This window comes from Talpa occidentalis, unplaced genomic scaffold (assembly GCF_014898055.3).
Source record: "Talpa occidentalis isolate TD23 unplaced genomic scaffold, MPIMG_talOcc4v2.1 talOcc4.3, whole genome shotgun sequence".
Classification (NCBI taxonomy): domain Eukaryota; kingdom Metazoa; phylum Chordata; class Mammalia; order Eulipotyphla; family Talpidae; genus Talpa; species Talpa occidentalis.
The window spans coordinates 27,947,489-27,971,821 of record NW_023603184.1 but is presented as its reverse complement, the minus strand read 5'-3'; the positions used below and the strand labels follow the sequence as shown (position 1 = coordinate 27,971,821).

At 37.1% G+C, this 24,333-nt stretch overlaps 1 protein-coding gene and 1 pseudogene across 3 annotated transcripts in view; one reads left to right on the top strand and one right to left on the bottom strand.

The window, feature by feature from the left end:
• USP47 (ubiquitin specific peptidase 47) overlaps window positions 1-24,333 on the bottom strand; it is a 96,361-nt gene that overhangs the window by 60,911 nt on the left and 11,117 nt on the right. The window contains exons 2-3 of one of the 3 annotated variants that reach the window (XM_054699373.1): window positions 8,787-8,846; window positions 1,618-1,821 (exon numbers count right to left, since the gene is read on the bottom strand). In XM_054699373.1, the coding sequence (XP_054555348.1) occupies window positions 1,618-1,821; window positions 8,787-8,846 (264 nt within the window). Of the gene's footprint in view, window positions 1-1,617; window positions 1,822-2,503; window positions 2,589-8,786; window positions 8,847-24,333 lie in introns of those variants that run through there. The other 2 variants (XM_054699374.1, XM_037522669.1) reach the window with 2 other exon arrangements.
• LOC119255476 (high mobility group protein B1-like) lies at window positions 17,305-18,071 on the top strand (annotated as a pseudogene).

The following is a 24,333-nucleotide window of genomic DNA, read 5'->3' as shown; positions in this document are numbered from 1 at the left end:
TGATAGATATTTTAAGATATTGTAGATGTTAATTTAACAAATACTTTTTGAATGCCTGGGGAGGGGGGTGGGAGATATAAAGTTAATACTATGAAGTTCCAGTCATCAAAAGTCTTACATTCTACCAAAACCAGAAGTGAATAAGAACTATAATAAAGGAGACTATGATAAGTGACACAGCAGGGTAAAAAGTGCAACAGGAGAACAAAGAGAAAGAGATTATTTTTAAAGTGGTATGTGCAAACATCAAATTAGGTTTCTTACTAGTAAAAATACTTTGAACTTGGGTAGAGATAAAGGAGAGCATAAAACTACCCTTTAAAATGAAAGAGGCAACATAAGAGATTACACAGTGATATACAATAGAATATTCAAAATTTCAGATTAAATATTGTTTCTCTTTAATCTTGTTGGACTATCAAATTTACCCGTCAATTTCAGAAGTAAAAAGTTGCCTAACTTAAGACATTAATTTTGTATTTTTAAAAACACAAATGTATTATGGAATATGAAAAAAAGGCAAAGCAACACTTGATTTTTCTAAATCAATTAATTGGTTAAATTAAAACTATGCCCTCCTAACATGGGGACACATATATCTGGCTCATTTACCATTATAGGTATTTTCCTGGAAAACTTAAGAGCAATAGCAGCACAGAACAGGAAGAGGTAATATAAGCAAAACATGAAGATGGAAAAGTATGGGGAATTTGTTGTGGGAAAATTAATTAGTCCAGTATCTGGGAGAAAAGAGTACAAAGATTCAAAGGACGAATTGTACCTTGCTTTGAATGCTAACCTAGAAAATAAGGTTTTTAATGAGAGGACAATGAGTACTCACTAAAGTTTCTGAACTGGAAAGTGACATGAGTACTATGATTTAAGATGACTGAAAATATTTTAACAACAGTATGCAGAGCTAATATGAATTAAGGAAACAAAAATTTAAAACTGTTTGGAGTATTCTCCTAATACTGCAGAATAGACCCAACTCAACAGTCTCCTTTACCACTTCTAAAAGCAAAACTAATCAACATCTCCTCTTTGCACTCATACCAAATTTCTAATACAGTCCTTAAAACGTGTTTGTGTACTTATTTGATGACACACCTTATCTATACAACTGGACTGTGAATGCCATAAGTAATGGTACCACCAATCTTCCTGATCAGGAGCCTAACTGTACGGTAAGTGGTGTATATCCTTCCACTTCTTTTTCCTTCTATATACATTTTTTTCTTCTTTTCTAAAAATTAGGTATTAAATTACATGATTTTATATCCTGTTTTTTAATTTTAAAAAAGTGACAATCATTTTATTCAGCAAACACTGCAAAATTTTCTGTAGTTGATATTATGATAGTCATCTTACATGAATTAAAAAAACTGAAGAAATTACATTATACAAACTTTAGGATAAGCAGATGTAGAATCCAGAATGAAGAGGGATCTAATTATTGAGTTGTACATGGAGTTGCTCTAAATGTAATTGTTACAGTCTTGCTAATGATATTAAGAAAGGTTCTAGGAGTTAATATACTCATTAATATCAGCAACATTATAACTATACTATATTAATAGTAGCTCAGGAGAATATACTTTAAGTCTAGATTTTTACCATATCAGCAGTATTGATTCCATTGCCCCACACCAAATCAAAGGTTCCATTTATGTAGCCTACTTTGTTGGCCACATCTTCAAAGAGCTTTCTGAGTGGAGTAGAAGCTGGTAAGTTTAAAGTGATCCGTTCATTCACTGTCTTTGAATTAGTAGTATCTTGTATTATACATAAGACTCTAGGTTCTTCAGCAGCATTTTCTATCTGAAATTTAAAATAAAATTATTTATCTTTAAAGGAAAACAAAACTATAATTAGTCATATTTTCTATGATTAAATAGTAAAAACACAAAATATTATTTTCTTTGTGCTGGCATTACTTTTTGTTAGATTGACAACATATTCTAATGCATATGTCATAAGGCCCCATATCTTTCTTTTGGAAAAACTGGGATATATTTAAGAATCAACAGTCTTACAGGTATTTGCTCTCACCTTTTAAGGTTGCAAATCTATGGTCAACAAGCCATGAAAATATTAAGACTTAAGCAACTGTCAATTGAAAATAACAAAACCAGGTCCTTAAAAGTAAGTCATTGCCATGCTAGCTCAGTCAAATCAAGCATTTCTAGGTTCCCGAAAGAAACAAAGAGGAAAATGTGCAAAAATGCAGTGAGTATTGTCTAAGATTATAAAATTCATAGCTGTAGGACATAGATAGCCAGGCCTACTGCCTTTTATATTGATGCAACCATAAAACAAACATCAAAAAAGCCCTTTTATCAATATATTAAGAGTTGACTAGTTTATCCAAAGTGAGGGAAAAAGAACTTTCCAATTGCCAATGTAGAAGGAAATAAGTCACAAATTCTCCTTCCTTCTTTTTCAGCTAGCTCAGTAATTAGCAAGACAAAAATTTTTACAGATTTTTCTCAAAGAAGCTAACCTGCAAGCTATTGAAAGACATGGATTTCCTTTTCCATTTTCCACAGGGTAGTAGGCGTCATCAGATATTCTAGTGGAAGTTTTTTCCTTCCTTCTACCAACTCAGTGAATGGTAGAATGTCCATCTGCTGCTGAAACCAGAGCTGAGTGACTGCCTCATCCTTTCCCTCTTCTTTTTTTTTTAAGATTTATTTATTTATGCATACAAGAACTGGGGTACATGCCAGAGGTGCAGGGGTGGTGAGAGGATTCACCAGAGACAGAGTGGGCAACAGAACAGGCAGAGTGACTGAAATACACTGCTGAGGGGAACAGCAGGCAAGACAGGAGTGGTCTGCTGCACCATGTGGGTTGCTCCCTGGCCGGCCGGGGATCAAACTCATGCTGCAGAGCCTGCGGACTGCTTCACAGTACTGTGCTTAACCCCTTGCACCACCAGGGAGGCCCCTTTCCCTCTTCTTTCCCTCGTAAAACCACCAAAGTCAATCATTTCTACCTACATGATACCTTTTGAACTATCTCCCCTTTTTATTTCCTTTTTTTTTTCCAGATTTATTTTTATTTATACAAGAACTGGGGTACAGGCCAGAGGTCTGGGAAGGGTGAGAGGACTCACCAGAGACAGAGTGGGAAGCAGAACAGGCAGATGGACCAAAGACACTGCTGAGAGTAGCAGCAGGAGTGGCAAGAGAGGTCTGCCACACCATGTGGGTATCTCCCTGGCCGGCCAGGAATCGAACCTGTGTTGCAGAGGCTGCAGTCAGCTTCACAGTGCTGCCTTCAACCTGCTGCACCACCAAGGAGGCCCTTCCCTTTTTATTTCTACCTGTATTAGTCAGAATCTTACATGAAGATGATGGCAATAGCTTCCTGAGTGTTAACTTCTTCCAATATTACCCTCCTTCAATCTAGAACACGATTTTAATATATAAATCTGATTATGTAAACATTGCTTTCCTACAAAGTTAATGCATCAGTGATCTAACTGGGGGAGCTCTCACCAACTCATAAAAGGCGCTACAGAAATATACACAAACTGGTGTCACATGCAAGAATTTCTTTCCTTCTTTTTTATAATAATATCGGCCCTAACCATTTGTTGCTTCTCTGCATTTTTAAGTAATAATTATTACTGACTAGTATTGAAGACAGGATTAAGGGGCAAAGTGTTTTTGCTTGTTTGGTGGAATAATATAATTAATAATAAACTTTGTATGTTATACATAATTTGGGATTTGCAGGAGACTATTTAAATACAAGTTAACCCGTTTATTTTAGAACAGAAACAACTTTCTACAAAAGAAGTATAATGCTTTAAAAAGATTAGTCAGCACTACATTTCAGACAAATCAAAGTATTTAATTACCAATAACAGCACATTTAAAAATGAAAGGAGAAATACATTTCTATGAAATAACAGGATCACAAAAAAAGAACTCTACTAATCTAATTCTTTGAAAGAAAACAGATGTTATGTATAACTAAAGATGTTATATTAGCACAACAGGGGACTGTTTTCACATTTTAATCCCAAATTGAGAAACATAAAATCCACCTTTATTAAAACTTTGGTTTACAATAAAAAAGTGAGCAACTCAAAATAAATTTCAACTACAAAAGACCTGCTTTTTAATTTCAATAGCATAATTCAGAGGTGGATTCAAGTTTTCCAGGTATAAAATATAATAATGGCCAGATTTTTACTACCCCCAAATGGAATCTTGTCCAGAGACTAAATGTACTATTATAAACAAAATTTAATCTTATGTATGCCTTTTATTCCATTCAAAAACAAGTTTTCTGTGCATCACAGTAAAAATTTTTGTTCCAAATTTTGTTTTAAGATTTCTTTATTTATGCATACAAGATTACTGGAGTACAGGTCAGAGGTGCAGGGGATGAGAGGATTCACCAGACAGAATAGGGAGCAGAGCAGGCAGATCTAATGAAATACACTGCTGAGGGGAGCAGTGGACCGAGTCAGGAGAATGTGGGTCACTTCCCTGCCAAGGGATCAAAGTCATCCAGCAGTGGCTGCTTCATAGTGCTGCGTCTTAACCCCTTGCGCTACCAGGGAGGCTCCAAATTTTTTTTAGAATACAAACATACAAAGAAAAAAAATGGAAGTCATCTGTAAAACCATAATGCACAGATAACTATTAACCTTTTGGTGAATATTCTTCCAAATATTTTTCATATACACATATGCATGCGTTTTCCCTCTTTAAATACAAACAATGGGTTAGAATACACATGCTGTATTGTGACTTTTTTCTTTACTTACAAACGTCAATAAAATCTTTCCCTGCCAGATTATTTCAAACCCATCATTTCAACAACTGAATAGTATTTTATTGCATGGATCAATAATGACTTCTTTTATCAATTCTATTTTAATGACTTTTATAAGCCAGATTTTAATTACTTTAAAATAGATATATAACGAACATCTACATAAGGCTTTAAGCATTTTCAAGTCTCCTTAAGATTCCTATTTAAGTAGAATTTCTGGGCCAATCATGGCTTACTCTTGAATTCAATTACAGGATAACTTAAATAAGCAAACAAAACTTCTGTTTTTAAAAACTCTTAGCATCTATAAATCCCATTATTTATACCTGGTCCATTATTTCTAATTTAAGTTTATATGTGGCTCAGATGCATGGACTGCATCTAAATTTTTTGTATCACTATTGCAGCAGTAATCCCAATTAGCTGAACTTTTCCTGTCAAACCTTGCCCTGTTTAGAAATTAGTAAGAAAAAAGTTTTCAATTCTAACATATCATCATCAATAAGATGTACCAATAATTTCATAACAGTTTTTCAGGAAGGAAAAAAACAACTCTACATACTAATTTAAACATGCAGATTTAAAAAAAATTAAACTTACAAAGGTATTTCTTAGAATTTGGAAATATAAGCAGCTAACTTTCCTTTTAATTTCTTTGAGCTCTACCTCTGACTGATTCTATTTATTCACCAAAAAACACAAAGCAACATTTTCTTTTTTTTTTTTTTTAAGATTTTTATTTATTTTTATATAAGAGCTGGGATACAAGCCAGAGGCGTGGGAGGGTGAGAGGATTCACCAGAGACAGAGCAGGGAGCAGAACAGGCAGACGATTGAAATACACGGACGCCACAGGAGAGGTCTGCCGCGCCATGTGGGACTCTCCCTGACTGGCCAGGAATCGAACCTGCGCTGCAGAGGCTATGGACAGCCTCACAACGCTGCACTCAACCTGCTGCACCACCAGGGAGGCCCCAAAGCAACATTTTCTTGAGGTGATTTAAAGATTAGAGATTTCTTTGCTATTCTTTTTCCCCACTTCTTTTTTCCTCTTCCTATGAATCTGGGCTGGTCTTACAACCGACTAGAACCAATGGAATGTGACATAAGTGATACTGTTATGCTTTAAGGTAGGACCCTAAGAAATCAGCAGCTTCTGATTTTGTACCACTTAGAATGTTCCCATTTATAAGCCAGCCACCATGAAAAGAATTTCAGCTCTCCTGGGACCACATGCTGTAAAGAAGCCCTAATAATCCATAAAAAGAAAGTAGCCACTCAGTAAAGCACTGGGGTGCATGCTATGTGAGAAATGCCTTCCTAGACATTCTATCCAAATAAAGTTTTATTTGACAAAAAAAAAAAAAAAAAAACTGTGAGCAACAAACTAGTAGCTGTTTTAAGCCACTAAGTTTTGGGATAGGCCATTCCACCGCAACAGATAACAAAAATAACACTGAAATATATTTAAGCACACATAAGTTCTAGCTGGGAAGGATGTAGTGATGTTGGTGCTCATCATAATTTAGGAAGGGAAGCATGGTTGCTTTTTTTTTTTAAAGATTTATTTATTTATGCATACAAGAGCTGGGGCACAGGCCAGAGATGCAGGGGGTAAAAGGATTCACCAGAGACAGAGTGGGAAGCAGAACAGGCAAACTGACTGAAACACACTGCTGAGGGGAGCAGCAAGAGAGACAGGAGAGGCCTGCTGCACCATCTGGGTTACTCCTGGCCAGCCAGGGATCGAACTCCTGTTGCAGAGGCTGCGGACAGCTTCACAGTGCAGTGCTTAACCCCTTGCGCCACCAGGGAGGCCCAGGAAGCATAAGTTTTGAGTCAAAAAAGTTCCACGATGAGCAAGGGATAACAAGTACAAGTTTTAGAAAAGCCTAAATACATGTTCCATTTATTTCATTTTTGTACAAAAGAATTGGCGTACAGGCCAGAGGTGTGGGGGGTGAGAGGATTAACCAGAGAAGAATGGGGAGCAGAACAGAGAGATCGACTGGAATACACTGCTGAGGTGAGTAGCAGGAGAGACAGGAGAGGTCTGCATGCCTTGTAGGTTAGTTCCCTTGCTGGGGATTGAACTCAGGCAGTAGCAGTGGTTGCAATGAGACTTTTAACACCTTAGGCCACAAGGGAGGTCCACATGTTCCACTTTAGGGAAACACTTAATATGAGTGAGCTATTAGAAGTGTACAATGTTCTCCAAAAGAGAAAACTAGCCAATTACAGCAAAAGGCATAAAGTATAAATTAAAACTATTTATTCTGTGGACAATTTATAGCAATACTACATTTGTGAGATAAGGCAAAGTCAACAGCAGTTATAGTAACACTATGCTAAAAAAGAGTGTTCTCTCTGTCTATGCTCATTGTATAAACAAATTCAGATTTCCTAGCAAAGTTCCAAGAAAGAATCCATGAAAAAAGTAAAGTAAAAAAGAGTAAATCACTTTCTTGTTTACAAAAGGGTAAAACACAATGGGCTAAAAACACTGAAGTCATTTTCTTCCAAAGATAGGCTGAATGACAGAAATATATAGAAGTTATAGAAACAATAACTGTTTTAAGGAATCTCAGACCCCGCCAAAGGCATGCTTGCATTTTAAGTCATTTTGCCTCCTTTACCTGGCATTCCTAATAGTTCTAAATTCAGGGCCTCCCCGGTGGTGCAGCGGTTGAACGCTGGGCTGTGAGGCTGCCCGCAGCCTCTGCAGCGCCGGTTCGATCCCCAGCCACCAGCAAGGGTCCCACATGGCGCGCAGACCTCTCCTGCTGCGCCCGCTGCTCACCTCAGCAGTGTATTTCATCGGTTTGCCTGTTCTGTTCCCCGCTCTGGCTCTGGTGAATTCTCTCACCCTCCTGCGGTTCTGACTGTACCCAGTGTTTGTATAAATAAATATTAAATGTTTAAAAAAAAAAGTTCTAAGTTCAATTCTGAGTTTTCGGAAGTTAACCTCATCATTTCATAAATAAATACTTCCTAGGTGTTTCTTATTAAAAAACACAAAACAAGGTAAATATCCTGTGCTATGTATTCATAATGGCATTACCATGTAGAAAACAATTTAATAACAAAGTTACCAAGATTTAGAGTCTCCTGAGAAAAAAATTAAGACAAAGAATTTTAAAACACTATAAAGGAACCCACTTTCTCTTGAGACTGTCTTCCTCCCAATGTTATTACAAAGAATAAAGTTATGGTAGCAAACTTAAAAAATACACACAAACGTGAGCACCTTTTATCTACTACTACTAGTCTCATCCAGGCAATGCATTTTTACTTTAACAAGTGACAATTCCTTGGTTAGTGATGGGAGGTCCTAACATATATAAAAAAAAGGTACTTTATTTTTAAGTTACTCCCTCTACTCTATTCCAACACCACCCCATCCCAGCAAGCTCTAATGTTACATGATCTTTTTTTAAGTGGTCCCTTGCTACAGATCACTTGGGGCAGGACAGGAGAGATTAAAGGAAAAACTTTGGAGAAAAAAAACTTGGTATTAAACAGACCTCAAGAAAATGAGGTAATATGTAAATATAATGGTATATTATACATGAATGATACATCACATGAAAGTTTAGGTTTGTAGTATATACAGGTTGTCAGGAAGGTAATAGTTATATTTAAATCTTCAAATAGATTTTTGGGTTTGACTGTAAATTATTAATTATTCAATTCCAGCACTATTAATATTCCAGAAAATAAATATATCTGTAAAAAATACCACCACAACAGAAAGTCAAAACAAAGGGTTCCATGGTTTTAGTCTACAGTTTTCCTTCTCATTCACTTGTTAAAAACAAGAGATAATTAAACATGTATTTACTTAAGATGACTTTTATTATTAAAATCAGATAGAAATAAAACAAACAAGCATAAAACTTAAGACATGCCTTGTTATTAAATAAAAATACTAACATGCTGTTGTTACTTGCTCTGCTGATTATCACACTAAAGCAATTACATCAGCAGTCTACCTGTAAAAATTTCTTCTTCATTTCATCAAAGATATTTTGTCTGCATCTCCAAAACACATCCTATGGTATATAAGAACAAAATTAATTACAAATTATTCCTTTAAAATAAAGAGGTGAAGACAGTGAAATGAGTACTATAAACCTAAGACATTTTTGCAAACAAAAGTGTGTTAATAAAATATTATTACATGATCTAGGATTATTATACATAAATTACCCTTGTAATTCTTTTGTCTCAGTTACACATGTAAGGTTACTGAAAACCTGTGCTATAATGACAAATAACAACATGAAAAACAACCACATCTGTAACAAAGACTGATAGCATAAGATCTGTGTATAAATCAAATGTTCTAAGTCATGTAATTATATCCAGTTTTTACTGGGATATAATTAAAATATATTGTATTAGCTTAAGGTATACACCATAGTGACTGATATATGTGTATATCAAATCATTGATATGCTTGTATCAGTTATAAAACTTTTTTCATTGTGATAGTATCTTTTAAGATCTACTCTCTTAGTAATTTTGAAATATATGATATAGTACTGTTAGCTATAGTCATTATGCTGCACTTCACATGCCCAAAACTTTGACAACTACCAGTCTGTTCTGTTTCTATGAGTTCAGTTTTTATGGAATCCATATATAAGAGAGATCATACAACATTTGTTGTTCTCTTTCCATGTCATGACATTTTGAGTCCATAAAGAAACTCTGCAAAGAAACCTGATTTTGCTAGTTTATAAATTTGGATTTTTCGTATGGCAGATAATATTACCTCCTACAACTTTTTCTCTTAATATAAACCTTTTCCTTATTATGAGACAAGCTTATTTTAATCACTATCCTTATTGTACATAATTTCATGTTTTTATACAAATTTTTTCCTCCATCCTTTTAATTAATAAAAAGAGCAATATAGCCTTAAAAGGTGCTCATCACTCATAGTAGCATCACATTGCTTGTTTTTACAATAGAAACATATAAATAGCAATATTTAAGGGTACAATTTTTTTGAAAAGCATCTCTTACATAACCCCTATGGCCCAATCAAAAAATGGGTAAAAGAAATAAAAAGATACTTCACTAAAGAAGAAATCCAAATGGCCAAGAGAAATGAAAAAATGTTCAACATCACTAATTATCAGGGAAATACAATCAAAACCACATTTAAAAAAAACTGGAAACAACAAATGCTGGAGAAGATGTGGAGATAAAGGAACCCTCTTACTGCTGGTGGGAATGTAAAATGGTCCAGCCACCATTTTATGGAAAGCTGTGGGGAAAGGCTCCTCAGAACACTAAAAATGGATCTACCATATGATCCAGCAATGCCACTCCTAGGAACCTACCCAAAGGACACAAAAACACTAACTTGAAATGAAACAAGATATGGGAACAACCCAAATGCCCCAAAATAGATGAATGGACTAAAAAGTTGTGATATATTTACACAATGGAATATTCTCAGTGATCAAAAAAGGCAAACTCATGCCTTCTGCGGCAACATGAATGGAGCTGGAAGGGTTTATGCTAGCCAAAATAAGTCAGAAGGAAAAAGATAAATATCAGATGGTATCATTTATATGCAGACTATATTGAAACCGAACAAAAGGTCAAAACTAACAAGCTGACCATAGATTTGAGGCATAACTCAAGGGAAAGGAGGGAAGGCAATAAGGGAGGGAAGAACACGAGAATATGGTGATGGTTGTTCACAGGTGATATGGTGGCAGAACTATGGGGACTACAAGAGAGGGGATAGCCAATTATTGTACAAAAATGAACAATATAAGAAAATAAAAATAAAATAACCTCTATGGTAATTATTAACAATTTGTGTATATATGATCAGATCCCTCTCCATCCGACACATTCATTATACTCTAGGAGATTTATTAATTATTAACTATAGAGGATCATTCTGTACACCATTATTTAAATTCTGATCCCTATCCCACAACACTTACTCTTCTTTCTGTGCCAAAACATTTACTTTAAAACTGCAGTGTTCCATTATAGAGACCACAATTTATTTAACTAATCTGCTATTAATAGACAAGTAGGCAACTTCAAATTTTCATAGTTTTATGTATTTGTACAATTTTTTTCCTGAAAATAATTTCCCAAAGAATTATTGGATGGTAGGAGATGTAGTCATATTTAAGGTTTCTAATACATGTTGTCAAAAGGTTGACTTGCAAATAAGAGCTGAACTGCAACTATCTGTAAAATACTGTTGCAGGTGCTGAGAAAACAGCAGTGAAAAAGCCCTTGTTCTCAAGGAGCTGACATTGTACAGTGGAAACGAAACCATCAGGCATCTACAACCTCAGACTCTTTGCATTTCTATACACTACACCTCAAATATGCTTTCCCGGATATCCCCACCTCTGCTCAAATATCAATATGGTGGCTTTAAAATGTGCCCACAAATTCTTTGATCTGTCTTCCAGTAAGAACAGGAGTCAGACTGCAGCCCCTTTAACATGGGCCAACCTGTGTCACTTCCTGTGACTACAACAGGCTGAGTTAGGAAAGAATATAGCTTGTACCTGGCTCTCTCTAAGATACTCACATTTGGAACCTGGCTACCATGGCCTGCTGGAGCCAAGCAGCCACATGGGAAGATGTTCCAGCTACAGCCTAAATGAGATCCCAACTGGCAACAAGCATCAATAACCACACAAGCTAGTGAAGAAGTATTCAAAAGATTCCAGGCCCCAGTGTTTTAGCTGTCTAGGATGACAACAGAACAGAAACAAGGTATCCCCGACCAGCCTTGACCAAACTGTACATCCCTGAACAAAAGTCAGTATGTTTTAGGGCAGATTTCTACATAGCAAAAGACAACGGGTATAAGTCAGTATCTTAATGTGGTGTTCTCACCATCCTATTTTAAATTAATCCTCTTGGTAGTCTTCATCTGCCTTCCTTGCTTTAGGTATCTCCATAGTACTTACAGTCACCTAATGTATTTGTTTATGATGTATTTGTATTTTACTTGTTTGTTGTCTATCTCCAATAAGGTCCACTGTGAGTATAGATGAAATAGCAGATCAGACTTACCTTACCTGCCCTACCTTAAAAAACTACAAAACAGACAAATATACGAAACAAGAGTATTCAAATATTAAACAAGCAACGCATAACAATGCCTGTGAAAGCAGATACAAACAAAATAAATCACCTTCCAGGTTGCAGTGAGGGAGGGTGAACACAATTTAGAGACCACCAAGCTCCCTGAATAAAGAGATGAGTTTGAAGGTTCAAGAGGGCCAATTCAGCTAAAAAATTACAGAGCAAAATATTAGAAAGAAGCCGGGTAAATAGCAAATACAAGAGAGTTGTACAGAGGTCTTCCTTGAGTATTCAGCTGAATATTTATCAAAATATGCTTGTGAAGAAACTACCTGAGACAGGGGAAGAACCACAGCAAAAATCCCTAGAGCTCACCAGCAGAATAGGAAAGGCAAACAACAACAAAAAACAAAAAACCCTCATAATATTAAGGGCATCAGGTAATGTTACTCGAAAGAGTATTGTCTCAACAATGGAACCAAATTAGGTTCCCTCTAAAGCACACTCTTGTTAATATTACAAAACTGAAAAATCTGCTTCAAAAGGATCAAACTTTTAAAAATAAATTAACTATACCTGAGAACAGAGCTGAGGAATAAAAAATACACAGCACTCATGAAGATAAAATTTGCTATGTCTAGCATGCAAAAAAATAGAAAACCTTGACCCACAGTGAGAAGAAAAATCAGTGAAAATCCAACCAGAAGTGATATAGAGTAGCAGGCAAGGCCATAAACAATATTTAACATTACAAAAAGGTTGTGGAGTGAATGTTAAGGGAGAACATGGTAGATATTTTTAAAATGCAACTCAAATTTCTAGAGATAGAAAGTATATCTGAGATGAAATACACAATGGGTGGAATTAACAGATAATTACCACTGAAAGAAAAGACTAACGAGCTTGAAGATGGCATTAGAAACTAAATAAGATACAGAGACAAAAAAAAGACAAACAAAATGAACAAAAGATCAGATAACTTTTCTTATCAGAAATCAGAGACCAGAAGTTGCAAAATAGTCTTCAAATGTTTGCAGAAAATAATTATTAACCCAAAATCCTATATCCAAAAAGTTGTCCTTCAAGAGTGATCCAGGAATTGTTTCAGTAATCAAGCAGGATTCAAGATGTTCTCTGATGAAGGAAAAATAAAAGAATTTATCTATGGTAGAGCTAGCTAAAATAAGTTCTCTAAGTAAAAAGGAAATGATTAAAAAACCACCTAAGAACATCAGAAAGGAAGAACACAGCAAACAAATTTGGCTAAGAACAATACACTTTCCATATCTCATTGAGATTTTATTAAATGTTTGACAGTTGAAGTAAAAATTAAAAGACTGCTTGGTGGGCCTCCCCGGTGGCGGCGCAGCGGTTGAGCGCTGGGTTGCGAAGCTGCCCGCGGCCTCTGTAGCGCCGGTTTGATCCCCGGCTGCTCCCCGGCCACCGGAGGAGGGTCCCACATGGCGCGCAGACCTCTCCTGCCGCCCGCTGCTCCACTCAGCAGTGTACTTCGGTCTTTCTGCCTGTTCTGCTCTCCCACTCTGGCTCTGCTGTTTCCCACTCTGGCTCTGGTGAATTCTCTCACCCTCCCGTGCTTCTGACTGTACCCAGTGCATGTATAAACAAACAACCAAATAAATAAATAAATAAATAAAAACATGCCTCTATAAAAAAAAATTTAAAAAAGAAAAAAAAAAGACTGCTTGGTAAAGTTATAAATGTATATAAAGTACTTAGCATGTTTTTAAAAATGACAGATTAAAGCTCTAAAACATTTATCATTACATTAAAAACAAACAGTCTAAAAACAATTAAAAGACAGATATTGGCAGGATTAAAAAACATGGCCTGAATTTACTACACATACACAGATACACAATGATACATTACACATATCATCAAAAATTACATATATATAGAATATTTTACACAAATTATATATAACATATATTTCATGTAGAATACCTTATATGAAAGTTAAAGGATGGAAAATATACCATGCAATCATTAATCAGAAAGAAACCGGGAATTTTTAAAATTAGTGTCAAATAAAGAAGACTTCAGAACAAAGAAAATTATCAGACAGACATTAACATAGTGATAAAAGGACAAATGTTAGGGCCTCCCCGGTGGCGCAGCGGTTGAGCCCTGGGTTGCGAAGCTGCCCCGGCTGCTCCCCGGCCACCAGAGGAGGGTCCCACATGGCGCGCAGACCTCTCCTGCCGCCCACTGCTCCCCTCAGCAGTGTACTTTGGTCCTTCTGCCTGCTCTGCTCCCCCCTCTGGCTCTGGTGAATTCTCTCACCCTCCCGCGCTTCTGACTGTACCCAGTGCATGTATAAACAAACAAACAAATAAATAAATAAATAAATAAATAAAACATGCCTCTATTAAAAAAAAAAAGGACAAATGTTAGCAACAATTGCTAAAACAGCTATAAAGAAAATCATCAAAGACATAGAAAAATTCAATAATGCCATCAAACAACAGGATCTAATCAACATTTATAAAACATTCCAACCAACAAGGACAAAATATACATTCTTTTCAAATGCCCATGGAACACAAGCCCAAACAGACCATAGCCTAGGATACCAAGTAAACTTCAACAAATTCAAAAGAAATGAAATCATACCATATCATATGTATACTCAGATAACAGTGGGATAATAGAAGATGTAATTACAAATGGAGAGGCATATGTGTTCTTACAGTGAAAGATTCAATATAGTAGATATGCCAATTCTTCTCAAATACACACACAATTTTAAAGAAATTCATATCAAAATTCCAGGAAGATTTTTAAGATACAGACAAGATTATTCTAAAATTTATCTTGAAATATAAAGGTGCTGGAGCAGTTAAAAGAGTAAAGTGGGAGGCCTCAGTCCAACCAAATTCAGACATTATATACCCATAGTAATTAAGAGTGTGCAGTATTAGTAGTGGGAGAGACATACAGATCATTGGAACATTAATAGAGATCCATACAAATAAATACACGCAACTGATTTCTAAGTGCAAAAGCAATTCAAGGGAGGGGCCTCCCCAGTGGCACAGCAGGTTGAGTGCAGTGCTGTGAGGCTGTTCACAGCCTATGCAGCACCGGTTCAATTCTCAGTGGGCCAATTCTCAAATTTAACATCAAAAGCATGATTAATACAAGAAAATATTGATAAATAGGACATCATCAATATTAAAAATGTCTACGTGCAAAGACCCTGTTGAGGAGGAAAGACAAGCGGCAGAATGGCAGAAAATATTTCAAAATTCATATGAACAAAAGACTAGTAGTATCTACACTATATAAAGAACTTTGAAAATCAAATGATTTTAAAAAGCAAATAATCCAATAGAACATAGGCCAAAAATCACAAAAGCATTTGGCAAAGATCATAAACAGATGGTAACTAAACACATAAAAGATGTTCAAGATCACTGGTCACTAGGGAAATACAAATTAAAGCCACAATAATATACTATCACACACCTATCAGTGTTTAAAATTAAGAAGACACCACCCAATGCTGGCAAGAATGCATACCTTCCAGGTGGGAATGTAAAACAGTAGAGCTACTCTAGAAAACACGTTAGAAAGTTCTTAAAAAACTAAATTTGCAACTACCATACAACCCAGCTACTGCATGCTTTAACATTTAACAAAATGAAATGAAGAATTATGGTCACACAAAAACCTATACATGATTTTTTTTTAGCAGTTTTATTAAAAATAGCCCAAAACTAAATACTTCGCATGTCCTCAACACCTAAATAGTGTAACTCTGGTACATTCATACCATGAATATTATACAAGCAATTATAAGGAATAAAATATTTCAATAACCCGGAGGAAGCTTCAAAGAATTATATCAGAGAAGCTTAAAATGTAGTCCAAAATGGTCCTTCGCAGAGATAACAGCAGCTGTTACCTTGACTTAAGGCTGGATTATGTGGTACATTTTGAATTTTGTGTCTCACCTATTCCAGCTCTTTGGAAACTGTCTAACCTCATTATTGTAGTTCATTGGAAGAAGGCACCCTTAGGTTTGTGGCAGGCTCAGGCCTCAGTGACCCCACTTCATGCCAAACATAACTGGCTGGGAATTTGCAGCCATGGAGATAGGTAATTTTTGTAATTTTGTTAGGAATATCCTTTCCTCTCTTCTCTCTCTGTGCGCATTAATTCTATTAAAGATCTTTCACACATGGTTCCTTAGCTTTTATGCATGTGAATGGCGGGACCCCCACTTTAGAGTGTACACCTTTAACAGTTTGGAGTCCCTGGTCATTTGCTAACATAGCCACAAGTTGGCCCTCATGATACAGTTCCAATTTGCACTCTGATGGTATGAAAAATTCCAAACCAAGACTTCCATTGAAAACAGTTCTGTAACAGCAGTGTTCCAAGGTACCTGGAAGAAATAATTTTTTTCCTAGAAGAACCCACCCACCTATATATCAAAACTCAAATAACTTCCATAAAAGTTAATTTCATAAAAATGAACAGCTCAAAATTGTTTTTTAAAAACCACTAAATACATAAAGAAAAAGTCCTCATGAGTGAGAGTCAGTAAATAACATATAGCAGTTGACACACATAAAAGTTTCAATATTGGATCTATCAGTCACATTATGAAATAAATGGTTAACACACTTCACGAAACACGAAAGAACTTTGAAATTATGAGAAGATGTGAGCAATTAGCAGGTATTTAAAAGTATCACGAAAAAGGTATCATGAGGGCCTCCCCGGTGGTGCAGCAGTTAAGCACAGGGTTACGAGGCTGCCCGCAGCCTCTGCAGCGCCAGTTCGATCCCCAGCCACTGGGCGAGGGTCCCACATGGCACGCAGACCTCTCCTGCTACCCGCTGCTCCCCGCAGCAGTGTACTTCATCACTCTGCCTGTTCTACTCTCTGCTCTGGCTCTGGTGAATTCTCTCACCCTCCCGTGCCTCTGACTGTACCCAGTGCTTGTATAAATAAATAAATATTTTTTTTTTTAATTTTATTTATTTATTTATTTATTTATACAAGCACTGGGTACAGTCAGAAGCGCAGGAGGGTGACAGAATTCACCAGAGCCAGAGCGGGGAGCAGAGCAGGCAGAGGGACCATAGCACACTGCTGAGGGGAGCAGCGGGTGGCAGGAGAGGTCTGCATGCCATGCGGGACCCTCCTCCGGTGGCTGGGGAGCAGCCGGGGATCGAACCTGCGCTGCAGAGGCTGCGGGCAGCTTCGCAACCCAGAGCTCAACCACTGCACCACTGGGAGGCCCTAAATAAATAAATCTTTAAAAAAAAAAAAAATCTTGAGAATAATGTTACAGAGCGGAGAAAGTGAGGCTGCGTCTGGCTCCCGCTCTCACAGCCATTGCAGTACATTGAGCTCCATAGAGACAGCACCAGGGCAAGTGAGAGCTGGACAGGCACTGGGTGACTCTGTGCCTCACTGAGGAGAAGTAATTAAACATGGACAAGGGTGATCCTAAGAAGCCGAGAGGCAAAATGTTATCATATGCATTTTTGTGCAAACTTGCTGAGAGGAGCACAAGAAGCAGCACCCAGATGCTTCAGTCAACTTCTCAGAGTTTTCTAAGAAGTGCTCAGAGAGGTGGAAGACCATGTCTGCTAAAGAAAAAGAAAAGTTTGAAGAAAGACATGGCAAAGGCGGATAAGGCCTGTTATGAAAGAGAAATGAAAACTTATATCCCCCCCTAAAGGGGAAACAAAAAAGAAGTTCAAGGATCCCAATGCACCCAAGAGGCCTCCTTCTGCCTTTTTCTTGTTTTGTTCCGAGTATCGCCCAAAAATCGAAGGAGAACATCCTGGTCTATCCATTGGTGATGTTGCAAAGAAGCTGGGAGAGATGTGGAATAACACCGCTGCAGATGACAAGCAGCCCTATGAAAAGAAGGCTGCTAAATTGAAGGAAAAATACGAAAAGGATATTGCTGCACACCGAGCAAAAGGAAAGTCTGATGCGGCCAAAAAGGGGTCGTCAAGGCGGAAAAGAGCAAGAAAAAGAAGGAAGAGGAGGAAGATGAGGAAGATGAAGAGGATGAGGAAGAGGAGGAAGACGAAGATGATGAAGATGAAGAGGATGATGATGATGAATAAGTTGGTTCTAGCGCAGTTTTTTTTTTCTTGTCTATAAAGCATTTAATCCCCCTGTACACAACTTACTCCTTTTAAAGAAAAAAATTGAGATTTGTTTTTAAACTGTACAGTGTCTTTTTTTGTATAGTTAACACACTACCAAATGTGTCTTTAGATAGCCCTGTCCTGGTGGTATTTTCAATAGCCACTAACCTTGCCTGGTACAGTATGGGGGTTGTAAATTGGCATGGAAATTTAAAGCAGGTTCTTGTTGGTGCACAGCACAAATTAGTTATATATGGGGATGGTAGTTTTTCATCTTCAGCTGTCTCTGATGCAGCTTATACGAAATAATTGTTGTTCTGTTAACTGAATACCACTCTTCAATTGCAAAAAAAAGTTGCAGCTGTATTGTTGACATTCTGAATGCTTCTAAGTAAATACAATTTTTTTATTAAAAAAAAAAATCTTGAAGCCCTTAGAACTGAAATAAAAGACATGAAGAATGAAAGGATTTTTCCTCTTCTGTCTTCCTGTTTTTATTACAGAAAATTTTATTTTGGTAACCTCTCACAAACAAAAAATGTAGTATTTGCAGAAAAAAAAGTGGTCCTAGAGGGACGGTGATAAATTCTGATCTAGCCACCTAGCCTGGTGAGTGATGCATACCTTATTTCTAAGCAATTATTAAAGTACCATAATTATGTAACACCATAATGATGTGGTACCTTAATTATATACATCATGAAAAGAAGAGAACTTTCTGGAAAAGTCTGATAGTGACTATATAGTGCATATATAATAACTGACCATATTATCAGGTAATCAGAGGCATGGAGAGAATCTGCTTATCTAATATGGATTAGAAATTAGTCTTTAAAAACTTACCATTTCCCCCTTTCTGAGTCTTGAGTCTTATCCTCACCTCCACTCCTCTATACCAAATCAAGTTGCCTCTCCAGCAGTAAAATTTTTACTCAGTGTTGAAACTTTAGTCTTAAAGTACTTATTTCTATTTATGCAATCAGAAATGAATAGCAAAAAATTAACTCAAAATGGGGTAATGACCTAAATGTAACAGCTAAAACTATAAAACTCTTAGAAGAAAACATAGGAGAAAAGCTTTGTGACACTGAATTTGGCAATGATTTCTAGAATATGATAGCAAAATCAGAGACAACAAAAGGAAAAATAGATAAAATGCACTTGATCATAATTCAAAACTTTGTGTATCAAAAGATATTATCAACAGAACCAAGATAACCCATGGCATGGAAGAAAATATCTGGAAATATATATATGACAAAGGGTTAATATCCATAATATACAGAATTTTTAAAAACTTTTTTCATAACTACCCCTCAATGCTCTAGTATCAGGGTCTTCACAGATAACTGTATTCTATTTTCTTCCAAAATACCTACAAAACAAGCTTCCTGAACACCTTCTTATAATTAGAAAACTCAAAACATAAAACTCTTTGGATCCTATGTAACTTATTTTTATTTACAAAAAATTACGTGGCGCAGCAGTTGAGCTCTGGGTTGCAAAGCTGCCCGCAGCCTCTGCAGCGGCGGTTCAATCCCCGCTGTTCCCCGGCCACCGGAGGAGGGTCCCACATGGCGGGCTGCTCCCCGGCCACCAGAGGAGGGTCCCACATGGCGCGCAGACCTCTCCTGCTGCCCACTGTTCCCCTCAGCAGTGTACTTGGGTCCTTCTGCCTGCTCTGCTCCCCGCTCTGGCTCTGGTGAATTCTCTCGCCCTCCCGCACTTCTGACTGTGCCCAGTGCTTGTATAAATAAATAATAAATCTTAATAAATAAATAAATAAATAAAAAACAAACATTCTTTGGATTAGGGCCTCCCTGGTGAAGCAAGGGGTTAAGATGCAACTTCTGAGGCTATCCGCAGTCACTGCAGCACAAGTTTGATCCCTGGCCAGGGAGCTACCCACATAGCACAGCAGACCTCTGCTGACTTGCCCACTGCTCCCCTCAGCAGTATATTTCATTCAATCTGCCTGTTCTGTTCTCCACTCTGTCTCTGGTGAATCCTCTCACCCACCACACCTCTGGCCTGTACCCCATTTCTTGTATGCATAAATAAATAAATCTTTCAAAAAAAACATTCATTGGATTAGTAGAAAACAATGGCAAGTTTCAGCAATTTAAAAGAATATTAACAGTCAATCAATAAGATAATTCATCACGTATGGCACAGAATTATATTTAAACCTGGATGGACCTTTGGACATCAGATCAAGGTATTTATTTCACAGAGGAACGAAAAGAAATACAGAAACCTGAAATGACTTGCCTAAAGTCACATATGAACACAGGTCTCTTAAGAAATACAGGTTTTAAGATGACTATATAATGTTAACATACTTGTTGCATTATAATTATAATGGCATTCTTTTTCCTCTTCTATGCTTAATACTCCTCCCACTTCTGTCTTACTCCTTTTAATAGTTTTCCTACTACTGATAATGGGTGATCCACCAATAATACACTGTAGGTATCTAAACTTAGAAACTAACACTAGTCTCAAGAGGAGAAATATTCCTTTTACTATTCCTGTATCTTTATTTTTGATTGCCGTTAAATTTTCTTCCATGAGTAGGCAGTTGTTGACAAGTAGTGACTCAGCTTGTGAAAACAACTGACTTGTTTACAGGTCTTGAATGTTCTGTTGCATTATTACTAAATCAAAGAAGCTTGTTTATATTATCTACTGTCCTACTTTTTTTACTAGAAGCAAAGACAATCATTTTAATCTAAGAATATTACATTCCTATAATACTCTGAACATAAAATTAAAGAGCTGAAAAAATGTTAAGGTTCTATAAATCTATTTAAAGACTATTTCCTACTGGAATGACCTATAATGCAAAGAACTATGTACTGCAGGGGCAAACCATCTAGGCTAGAATCCTCAGGTCAATGTGTTACTTTTTTTCTTTAGCTAATGCAATCCTATGCAAGCCACTGAGCTCGCACTCTCAGGGTTAACAGTTTTTCTAAAAACAAAAGAGAATATCCTGAAAATGCCCGATAAGTTATAATAACATCACACTAAAGACATTACTATAAAACTACCAGCAATTATCCTTATAAAAGATTTAAGAAAAACATAATCCTCAACTATAATAAAACATAATTTATAGTATTTAAAATTTCAAATAGATTGTCTTTTGGGGGGCAATTAGATTCACCAAAAGGAAAAAAATCTTCAACTTTTTTTTTCTGATTAAAACACAAAGTTTAGGGCCTCCCCTGGTGGCACAGCGGTTGAGCGCTGGGTTGTGAGGCTGCCCGCAGCCTCTGCAGTGCCAGTTCGATCCCCGGCCACTGGCAAGGGTCCCACCAACAACAAAAAAAAAAAACCTCACAAAGTTTAAAATCCTATGACTAAAAGAATAGCGAAAGAAAAAACCCTACTAACTAAAATTCATGTAGATTTATAATTTACATAAAAAATTGTACTTTGTCAATTCCAACTCCCTCATTCCAAATGAAAGAAGAAAAAGGTATAATTAAACAATAAAAAAAGTCAAACCACTGAACTGACTGATTCCCAAACCACTGTCCTTTTCATCAAACCAGCTAACTATACATAAACCCTTCCTCAAATAGCCTACCAAAATGCTTACAATTACCATAATCATCAGTGTTTTCTCATGTAAAACAAACTCCTTTTCTTCTCTCTCTCCTATCAGTACCTAGTAAAACTGTAATCATGTAATGCTTGTATAAAGTAAGTTTTCTAGATCAGGCTTATTAGGAAACCTCAAACACATGAAAAGATGTTCTACATCATTAGTCATTAGAGAAATGCAAATTAAACCACAAAGAGATATCACTACACACTACCAGAATGGTTAAAAAACTAAAAGAAACTGACTTTTGCCAAGTACCAACAAGGGTGCAGCGCAAATAAATACTCATACATTGCTCACTGGAATGCAAAACAGTGCAGTCATTTTAGAAAAGAGTTCGGCAGTTTCTTACAAAGTTTAACATATGAAGACATATGACCACCCTAAAAAGTTCACACAAATATCTGTAAGAGCTTTACTGTGAGTCAAAAAAAACTGGAAACAACCTGAATATCCGTCTGCTGGTAACTGGATAGACAAATTGCGGCATTCAGGAATTAAAAAGGAAGACTAGTGGGCCTCCCCCGTGGCGCAGCGGTTGAGCGCTGGGTTGTGGAGCTGCCCACAACCTCTGCAATGCTGGTTCGATCCCCAGCTGCTCCCCGGCCACCAGAGGAGGGTCCCACATGGCGCGCAGACCTCTCCTGCCGCCCGCTGCTCCCCTCAGCAGTGTACTTCATCATTCTGCCTGTTCTGCTCCCCGCTCTGGCTCTGGTGAATTCTCTCGCCCTCCCGCGCTTCTGACTGTACCCAGTGCTTGTATAAATAAATAAATAAATCTTTAAAAAAAAATAAAAATAAAAAATAAATAAATAAATAAGGAAGACTAGTGATACCTGCAAGGACTTAGATGACTCTCATAGTTTACACTAGATGAAAGAAGTCAGATATAAAATGCTACATACTACACAAATCCATTAAAATGATATTCTAGAAAGGAAATATGAGGACAGAAAATAGATTAGCAGGTGCAGGGTCTGGAGGTAGGGGAAGGAAACGACTACTAGGGGCATGAGAAAACTTTTTTAGGTGGAGATATTCTGTATCTTGATTGTGGTGTGGCGGTAAATAACTAAAAGTTTGCCAAATTTCATTAAACTGTGTGCCTTTAAAGGGCAAGTTCTATTGTATATAAATTATGCCTCAGTAAATCTGACTTTTCTGGAAAAGGTCTCTATCAAGCTTTTCCAATATCTGAAACTGTAACAGGGTGGTCCCCTGGAAAAGGGGAGGTTCCAGGTTCCCTGCCCCACCCAAGGCAGGGAGGAGCTGAGCAGGGAGAAGAAGCTGGAGAGAAGACTGGGAGAGGAAGGAAGAATGATTAGATGCAAGGAAGAAACCTAGAGGAGGCACATGGAGCAAAGAGACATGTGAAGAAACTGCATTTTCTTCTTGGTCTTGGACTGGTTGAAACAGACGTGGGCCCCATGGGGAGGTTAATAAAAACAGCTTTTTCCTGATTTTGCTCCTTCTGTCCCAGATGTGCTGGGCCCCATGTGCCTCTATCCTATGGGTCCCCACCAGAAGGTGCCTTAGACTTGTAACAGGCTTCCAGGTTTCAGTGGCCCTGCTTTGAGCCAACCCTGTTTGGCTGGGCATTTACCTTCCAGGGAATGGGTAACTTCGAGGGCATGGGTAACTTCTACTGCTGGATTTGGAAACTGTATTCTTTTGTCTTTGCTGCACACTAATTGTATTAACGTTCCTTTCCATTAAAGTCTTACATGTTTTGTCTTGATGCAGCAGATGGCAAGAACCTGTTTAAAGTGGGCAGGTTTGGGGGTCCTGGGATGCCCCTCTCCCTGCCCTGTAACAGTATAATTTTATTTGGAAAATTGGAAGACTCATTAAGCCCAATTGAAAATATGTCGTTCCTGCTGCTATGACCGCTACTGTCACACCACTAGAATCAACACTCTCTACTACCAGTGCCACCTCTAGCCTGCTGCGCTTCATCCAAAAGGAAGGGCGAAAAGGAGTTCTCTATACTATGGCTGCTACCAAGACAAATGCATGCAAACAAATCAGTGGTAAAGCACTCAGGACTCAACCAGCTACAAGTCATTCACAAGAATTTTCTTTATACAGAAAAGGTAAGGAAATCACATCATTACAAGCTCTGCACTGTGGCTGTCAGTGAAAATCAGAAGTAGAATGAACTTCTCACTAGCAAACTTCCTTTACAGCACCAAGTGTGAGAAGTTGCTCAATTTTTCAGAACAGAGCTACACTCCCAGAGCGCAGCTACTAACACTTTCCCAGTGGCAAATGAGGTCTAGCTAATGTTCCTATTTGAAGACACCTACTGGAGTGTTATCTATATATCAAAATGTAATAATTATGCCTAAGGATATCCTGCCAGCACAAGTCATAGGTGAAGAATGTGCCTAAGATGTAATATGATGGGAAACAATTCATTCTTAAAAAAACAAAAACAAAGTACCTAATATATGATCACCAAAAAACAAACAAAATAATAGGTGAGAGAATAGGGTCTTACTAAGTTCCCCCTTCCCTCATTTTTATGTGTGTAAATTTTTAATATTAATGTAGGGACATAAAAATTCATGCAAGTTAAAATGTCTAGTGAATAAGTTCAGCAAGTAAACTTTATAACAATTATTTTTAAAAATCTTTTTCTGTGGGGGAAAAAAAAAGTCCTGCCCCCTAATGTGTACACAATAAAAATCTAAACTCCTTATAGGC